This window comes from Apteryx mantelli, chromosome 18 (genome assembly GCF_036417845.1).
Source record: "Apteryx mantelli isolate bAptMan1 chromosome 18, bAptMan1.hap1, whole genome shotgun sequence".
Lineage (NCBI taxonomy): Eukaryota > Metazoa > Chordata > Aves > Apterygiformes > Apterygidae > Apteryx > Apteryx mantelli.
The window spans coordinates 14,607,148-14,615,653 of NC_089995.1; the positions used below are offsets into that span (position 1 = coordinate 14,607,148).

Below are 8,506 nucleotides of genomic sequence, written 5' to 3' on the forward strand. Positions count from 1 at the left end.
CGCCCTCGACTTGCCCTCAGCTGTCGGCGGAGGCAGGTAGCGGGCGGGGGCTGGCGGGACCGAGAGGCGGCGGGGGGGGGGAGGCCTCAAGGCGAAAAGAAACGCAGGAAATACACGGATGCAGCCGGTTATTGGCCCCGCAGGGGTCAGCTGGCGAGCCGCCCTGCCAGCGTACAGCGCTGTATTGCTTTGGTGCCCAGAGGTCCGAGCCATTCGGGCTCTGGCAGACCTGAAGCGCTGCTTGAGGTATTTCTAGTATGAGCTTAAGGGTACTGAGAGACTTGTTTTGGAAGAAGAAGGAAACTAAGCACACAGGACTGTACCAAGAGTGCATTTTCTGGCACAAAAAGGACAGCCCAGCGTGCACAGCGCGGAGGTGGCCGATCATCTGTTCTTGTTAAATTAAGAGCAGAGACGCCCACCAACCATTTGGTGTGATACTTGGCTCCGGTCAATGCGTGCAGCACTGTGCAAGAAAAACAAGATGAGGAGCACGCCATAAAACGAAAAGTAGCTCTTCCAATGCTGCTGTACCTTCAATTATTATTTTTTTCCCCCCCCTGTATCTTCAGCGTGCATCTTTTCATGGACGGGCTTGCAACCCCCCTGAGCAAGAAGCCTTGCTAGCCTGAGAGGAGGCTCTCGCCCGGCCTCCCCTTGGCACCGATTCCAGCAGGCTCGGGCCGACTGACAGGTTGAGCCGGGCGACCGCGGAGGAGGCCGCGTCTCGCCGAGCGGCCTGGACCCGCAGCGCTCGGCCACGTTCATGGACAACCTGCCCCCAGGGAGGGGGGCCCCGCGCTGCTCCCCCTGCTCGGCCCGCCGCCGCGCGGCCCCCGCGGTGCTGACAGCTCCGCATGGATCGACAACAGTAAGATGCATAATGCCGGTTGCCATTAAATAAGCAAGCGCTGGGGGATGGGAGAGTGTTGTCCAGTACCGTTTGGGAGCTGATTATGTTTCTGCTTAAAAAAAAAAAAAAAAAATCACATTGGGAGGAATTGCATGGTGTTTGTTTACTGCATCTCTAGGACGTGGTGATGTTTGCGTTTGATACGCTGTGTCTCATGAACCCAAAACACTGGAGTCCTTTGAAGATTATGTAAAAATAAAGGTGCAGATACTCTTCAAAGAGAGTAATAATGGGACCAGGCATTCAAGAATATCCTTTATTACTGCACAGAGAGACACAGAAAAAGGAAAGCCAAATCAATGAAAACCACAAAGGAATGGTAAAGTAAGGAAATTATTTTCTCTCTTTATAGTTAGAAAAATCTCTAAGTACTGTTCATAAATGCATGACTGTGTACCATTCAGATTCTCATCCTCCTCTCTGATCCACAGCAACACAAACGATTGTGCTGTATGATCTTGCACATCGCAGCGACAGAGACAACTGCGTCAGTGCTGGAGGCACAAGACTTGTTTTCATTATTTTATAAGCTCTTAAAGTGATGACATAATATTTTTCTAAAACAGAATCGAACTACACTGACACAAGAACTATGCAGAATATGTACTGCCTGGCAAAATTAACTGCACTGCACTCAATCTAAAGTAGCCTGGGAGGGTACAATTTGTTTATTCCTGCTCTAAAATGACATTTTAAAGCTTTCCTTTTTGAAATTAGTAATATTTCTTATTGTAGAACAAACACCATTTTTTTGATTCTTACAGAATACACTGTTTTAATGATTCTGTGTGGGGTTTTTTTTGTTTGTTTGCTGCTGTGCTTACAGAGAAAAGTATCTGATTTATTTGAGGAAAGGAAATATTGTGTAACTTAGTTTTAAGCTGTCCAGATCAGTAATGTCATTGCTTTCAGCTGCATATGAAGTTTTTTCCTACCAATATTTTTGCACAATCCCACAACAAAAAATAGTGAAATAACACAAAATACTGACTTTTGTTTGTGCCTTTATTGTGAAATAGTTTCTATTAGTATTATAATAGACTATATGCTACCTGCTCACTTTGCTCATTATCTTCATTAAAATATTCCTTTAAATTTTGTTGAGACTATGCAACTGAGATAGCCAAGCAGGATTTGGCTTGCAGTGGTCTTCATATCTTACTTTAAAATTACTTTTGCTAAATTGCAGTAGGCCCATGAGTACCAGGTACTACATAAATTAGTAGTTAAATATATAGTCTCTAATATTTACCATTTATTATCCTCAAAATAACTTTGGTTTCCTCTGACAGAATAGTCTATATAAGGGCCAAGTTCTCTTATTATATCATCTACTGGAATTATGCACTTTTGTGTAGTATAAAAGTAAAAAGTGACCACAGCATAGTTCTGATGAACTTTAAATCTCTCTAAGTATAGTTGCAGCCAACTCTCTCTTTTAAACTGACTTGCACTGTAAACTTTTACTATATTTCTGTTCTGATGATCAAATATGTACTATTTGTGTGTGATAATCTGTTTAATCCTTGCTAGTTACAGTGGTGGAAAAAGCCATCTGAGTACCAAAGGACTAAAGAAACAAATATCTCATGTGAGATCTTCTGGAAGATTGGGCAAAAATATATCAAATGATATTGAAAAGGTAAATTACTCCAGTTCCTTTTTTCTTTACAGAAAAAGAGTACTTAGTTTATATCAGCTTTCTTGATCACAGTAACAGCATCCTGTACTTTCCTATCTTTCCAGACTTCCCTTGACACTCAAGATGATAACCAATCAAGTATTTTTTACAAGGAAAGAAACCATCTGGATGACAATATTCAGCCAAGCAGGTAATTTTATGTTAAGATTCTCTGCTTAATTTGTAGACATTTCAAATTGGTATATAAAATGGTTGTGATGAAATCATGGCTTCATTGATTTCCATGAGAATTTTCATGAGAATTCCATGAGGGTTTTAATAGTGGATAAAAAAAATCAGAGAGGATTCATGCTTGGGTTGAAGAAACAGATGGGAATAATATTGCCAGATACGTAGACTGCTTGCAAAAGAATGGAGTAGATGCAAGCAAATATTGCGAGCCTAAATTTAATTTTAGAACTCTGTTTTTGGAGCTTGCTACTTCTTTAACAAGAAAGTGAGAAAGATTTATTTAAACTAGTGTCCTCTAGACAAATGGAAGCTATTTTGGATAGATGGTTGAGTTTGGTGACATACCAACATTATTTTTACTGCTGAATCTTGACTCTATCCACAGTGATGTTTCTGTAAATAGAGACCATTGCTCATGACCTCTTTTTGTGCTTCTCATTATATATAATTTTATCTAATCAGTTGTCCGCTAGTCCCTCTCTGTTCGAATGAAGACACTCACAGTTCTTTGCATTTATAAGGTAGTGTTTCTGACATTTCCTGTTATATTTCCTCTTTTAAGACTAAGTAACATCTTGTATTTAGGATTGTACCTCAGGATATTTTTGGGTGAATGCTGCCTTTTAATTTATGATTGATGCACGCTATGGGAACTACAGGCAGCAATAAGTTTTTATTTTTAAACTATTCAGCATTCATTACAGAGAGGGCCACATTCTCAGCTGCCATAAATGAGTGAAGTGAAGGGAGCTGCATCAGTTTATACCAGTAGTTATTTGATCATGAAAGCTTGATGATTTTGTCTTGTATCCTAACTGTTTGTTCTGGCAATGGTCTCTGTCTTTAGACTGAATTTTTATTTCATATGTAACATGCACTGCAATGTATTTCGAATAAGTCAAACCACAAAACAGGGTAGCAGGCAGTGTTCTCTCTGCCAGCAAATATTAACCTTACCTCATCAGTAAGTTTTTATGTCGGTTTTGGCTTCATTCTTGTAGATCCAAGTTCTCGAAGATGGTAGCAAGTCCTTTGTAACTTGTTGTTCCAAAGACATTAATCATTTTACTTGTATATGCTCTTTCTTTCTGTTTAGAATGATGAGTGTTTGCACATCGTTGCACAGAGTACAAGGATCAAAGAGGAGTGTCCCAGAAAGAAAGCAAAGTGAATCTGTACTGCACAGGATCCCTCCCAGCATTAAGGGCAGCTCACAAGGTAGCTTCAGTAGGGCAAAAGATGTCCCAATGCAACATTTTTATTGCGGTAAAAAAGAAAAGTTGGAAAACACTTATAAAGAACATGTTGCTGAAGCCAGTCCATGCTCTTCTAAATGGCAAGAAGCATCTGTAGATGAGATGCTTCTTGATTTTGAATCGGTACGAATTATTAAAGAAGATGCTGAAGATGATAGTGCCAGTGACCTTTCTGATTCAGAAAGGATTCCCATTCCCCCGTCTCCCTGCACACCTCCAGAACTCATTCTCAGAGCTGAAGAAATTGATCCGGTTTGTTTGGAACATGTCCTTGATACTGGGTTTAAAGAATCAGAATATTATTACCCAGACTTCCTCCCACCCCCTTTCAACTCTTGGGATTTGAAGCAGCTGTCTATCTTTGTTAATGTAGAGGGTAAATCTGAATTTCGACCGAAGCCAGCAGGTTTTCTTGAGAAATACATTGATCGTCTTTTGCAGCTGGAATGGCTGCAAATGCAGACTGTACAGAATGAGAAAGCAAAGGCAGCAAAAGCCAGACCTCAGACTGCTCCCAGCTCCATCCGTCCCCTAAAAAGCCCTGGCAAAGGCAAAACATTGCACAGCCCTTTGCCCAACAAGCAAGCAGTTCCCCAAGAAAGCATTACAAAGCTCTCCGCAAGCTATTCAGGTCACAGGAGAGACTCATACTGTGAAGAAAACCACCAGTTACATGCACATCCAGGTCACTTGAAAGTTTCTGAGAGAATGGGATGTACACTGTCATCTGAGAGACAATCTGGTGAAGTAAGGAGTGAGTTGAGAAAGAGACCAACTGCAAAGGAACAGCTTCTCAATATGCAGCCCTCTGAGAACAGTTCTAAAATTCAAGGCATTGGTAACATCAGACCCCCTAAGCAGACCCCTGTATTCCATGGTTCAGCTGCTCCCATTAAAGGCTTAAAAACATATCCATGTACAAATCCAAAGAAAAATGGCAATGCTAGTAATTATGTTCCTTCCAAAAAAACAACAGGGGACAGGAAAATGAAAACAAATGGCACAAAGCAAACATCACGTAAATTTAAATGAAAAAAAATCATTAGTAAATGTTGATGCTTCTTGACTGCTAGAAAGCATCTGGCCATGTAGAAGGGTCATGTTTTCTTCATAGGAAGATCTTGAGGAAAATATGTTCTTGATGCATTGTTCTAAATCAGCACTATTCAATTCAATATATTTGATCATAAACCAGCAAGGCCATCAGGAACCTTTTCCTTGAAGGCAAATGTCTTCCGTTGGTCTTTCCTCAAAAATATTTACAATTGCCAAGTGAAGATAACACTAGCTAAATAAGCAAGTTTAGAGAAATATTTAAATATAAAATTTCCTATTAGTACCACTGTAACTTTATTGAAGTTTGTGGTGTTTCTTCTGCTTACCTTGGTGTATTTGAGAGGAGAACAAGTTCTATGCTCTTTTTCTTGAGCAGATGTGCTGTTTTGTGAGACGGGTTTGATGGTGTTTCTTTTTTTTTTTTTCTGATGGAAAAGGGCTGGGTTATTTTTATAAAATAATGGAACAGGCCAGGCTTATCTATGCAAAGTTAATCTCTCTAATTCTTGATAGAAGATAATGAATTGGATTTATTTAGATAGGAAGAAGAATGGAGAGAATGTTTTGAAATGTTTTAATGCACAAAGGTTTCTATTAAAGAAAATTATTAGGGAATAGATATCTTCAATAGTGAAAGATTAAGAACATGGAATGCATATTTTTATATCCAGAAACCTTCACTGTGTTTACAAACAGCTTTCCTTCAAGTTCATTTTGTAAGTCTTGATGCTTATTGTCATTTAGACCAAGTAATCAAATTCCTGGTTGTTGTGATGAAGGTCCCAATCTTGAAAAATCTTTTATATAGTCAGCTCATAGTGATGGCAATGCAAGTTGAAGTTGCACTTTATTTTCCTTGACCACTCTGCACCCAATTATGCTAGTATTTGGTATGTGCTTTCTTTACTGCATGTGTATACACTTGCTGTGAAATGACATCTTGATCTTGTCAAAATCCAGTCACAGTCTCTTACAAGCTACAGCAAGAGAGTCAATGAATACTTCACATTTTCTTCACATTTGGGAAGCAAACTGAGTTCAGTAGAGTAGTTTGACCATTTCCCAAGACAAGGTATGCATAAAATTTACACTAAATCAGATTCCAAGGTTCCCATTTTAGTTAGATTCTTTCTTTGCTTCAGAAAGAGGAATGTAAATGTTATAGAAGTGAACTGACAGCTGATCACCTAGGCAATATGTGCAATATGTCTTGTTCTTGGACCCTCTGTTTATTCTTCTGCCTGTGAGATACAAGAGAATATGAAAGACAGTTTAGTGAGTACGGTGAATTCAAGTGGCAGTTTGTCTGCTACAATTTCTATTCAATTACAGCAGCTAGGGACATGATTCTATTAAAATAAAGAAGAAATGCTAGAGAATGTTTTGCACTTCCATTTTTTAAATGAAATATTTATTGAGCAGCATTAACTTCATTCTCAGCCACCTGTCACAGTGAAGTATTTATGAGAAGTGAGCTGAGGTCTGACAGACCAGACTTTTCAAGTGGATCCTTCCCATTGTGTTGTAAAATGAAAAAGTAGCAAATACTAAATTATATATATAGTTCAATTGCACTTTTATTGGTTGATCTCATCTTGGTTGTAAGATGCTTAGCTGTTTCTATTCTTTCATTGTGCCTACCTGATCTTCAGCTTTGTAAAATTTCAAAGCATGGATTTAATGTAATTTAAAATGCGATAATACTAATAAATGTAGTAATAAACTAGAGTATTTTACAGTACGTAAAAAACAATGCTCAGGAATAGTTTAAGAAATATTTTTAGTGGCTTTTTCGAGACCAAATGTGAAATTTTGAATTGATAAAGAAATTTAATATACAGTATTATATTTACATATTCAGTGTTTGTTACATTACAGTTAAAAACTAATTGTAGTGGCATGTACATTCTGTTCTATGCAATTAAAGTGAAACTTAATCTGACATGCTCAACGATCAAATAAATTGGCTGTGTCAGAGGTGTGGTGACACTAAAGATGATGGCATTCAATTACCAGCAACTGCAGAGCAGTAGCACATGCTTCTGTTCACTTGTTTCAGACTCATCATGTAGGTCAGCTTTTTTGGATCAAAGGGTCCTGTATCCAATGCTTGAATTTCAAGCTTTGGCCAATCCTGCAAGTTTTCATTACTCAAGTTTTCCTGATTCAGTAGTGAAAGTTAGTAGAACTGCTGTTGCTAATAAGCACTATTCTTAGTGCACTATTTTGGTGCACTATTATAAGCATCAAAAGTAAAGTGACCGGGATCAAGTCCATAATCAACATGGCAAGTTTTTCTAAGCAAATTCTGGTAGAAGTAGTAATTAATTAGCATGTTATTATAGCATTGAATATTAGTGTATACTGAATTTTCTTGTGCAAATTTGCTCCATATTGGTGTTTCCCTAAGTTACAAGGAAACCTTGCAGATACAGGCCCATTTTGCATGGTCAGTTCTTAAAAAATAAGTAGTGTTTCAGTCTGCCTTGAACAGAGCAAAGGTGATTGGCACTGAGAGAAGGTTTTTCTCACAAACCTACGAGATTGAAAGGTTTTATTTTAATGTACTGCTTGTGGTCTGAAGGACATGAATCTGTTCTTGGGGACTGAAAAGTTAAGTAGGCAAAGGTGTTGATGCCACTTAAATAAATCTGAACACTTGTTAAACATTGAGCTCTGATGTGGTAACTTTGTCTTGCGTGGTAATCACACAAGTCTAATTTCTGTTCATTGACGATTTGGTACTTCTTACGCAGTCCCCTGTGTTCATATACAGAAATACAAATTCTGTGTTAGCCTTGAAAAACAGCTCTTAAAATAAGCAGGTTCACAAGGGTTGGATTTTATCCTGTAGCACTTTTGCTTCTGTTTTAAGTTGTCCATGTTCTGGGTTTATAGATGAAAAGAGTTCCTTTTATGATGAGGACTAAGATTTATGTTTCCTTCATTTTGTATTCATGGATGTTGTCTTTAAAAGCATCTCTGAATATAAGAGAAAAGTTTATTACATAAAGTACATTCTGTTTGGAATTAAAATACTTCCACAGGACAATGTTTGTGTGGTTATTTATATTTTTCTTCGCTGTACTTAGCAATATGATGATACATTCTTGTGTGTCTAACCCTAACATTCATGGTATTTTTGAAGAACAATTTTCCTGTGATTTGAGATATTTAAATGGGGCAATTCTCTTTTCTAGATAATTTAAAGGTTTAATGTTCTGTAGTACTACCTACAGAGCTAATACACTCAGGTTGCATTTTAAATAAAATAGCTAGATTTTACTTCAGTTACACTAGTATAAACTTTGAATAACTATTTTCAGTGAAACTACCCTATTAAAAAGATGTAACAAAACAGATTTTGCTCCCAAATATATACACACAGTTTTCCTTCCTAATGCTATA

The 8,506-nt window shown here is 38.0% G+C and overlaps 1 protein-coding gene across 4 annotated transcripts; it reads left to right on the forward strand.

Moving 5' to 3' along the window:
- Nucleotides 1–91: 91 nt before the first annotated feature.
- FAM217B (family with sequence similarity 217 member B) lies at nt 92–7,302 on the forward strand. 4 transcript variants are annotated; one of them, XM_067307703.1, is made up of 5 exons: nt 92–871; nt 1,032–1,237; nt 2,447–2,555; nt 2,660–2,745; nt 3,883–7,302. In XM_067307703.1, exons 2-5 carry the CDS (start codon nt 1,143–1,145, stop codon nt 5,072–5,074), a joined length of 1,482 nt encoding a protein of 493 aa, XP_067163804.1. In that variant the 5' UTR covers nt 92–871; nt 1,032–1,142; the 3' UTR covers nt 5,075–7,302. The 4 variants fall into 4 exon arrangements, with proteins under 4 accessions (XP_067163804.1, XP_067163805.1, XP_067163806.1 ...); XM_067307704.1 differs by lacking the exon at nt 92–871 and having other exon boundaries at nt 1,002–1,237; nt 2,453–2,555; XM_067307705.1 differs by lacking the exon at nt 92–871 and having other exon boundaries at nt 1,177–1,232.
- Nucleotides 7,303–8,506: the final 1,204 nt, after the last annotated feature.

What these genes read in the sequence shown, in the direction of transcription:
- FAM217B (XM_067307703.1), top strand. Translation starts at nt 1,143, where the DNA reads ATGGGACCAGGCATTCAAGAATATCCTTTATTACTGCACAGAGAGACA. An exon ending in TATCAAATGATATTGAAAAG is followed by an intron (nt 2,556 to 2,659) that starts GTAAATTACTCC and finishes CTATCTTTCCAG; the next exon opens with ACTTCCCTTGACACTCAAGA. An exon ending in GACAATATTCAGCCAAGCAG is followed by an intron (nt 2,746 to 3,882) that starts GTAATTTTATGT and finishes CTTTCTGTTTAG; the next exon opens with AATGATGAGTGTTTGCACAT.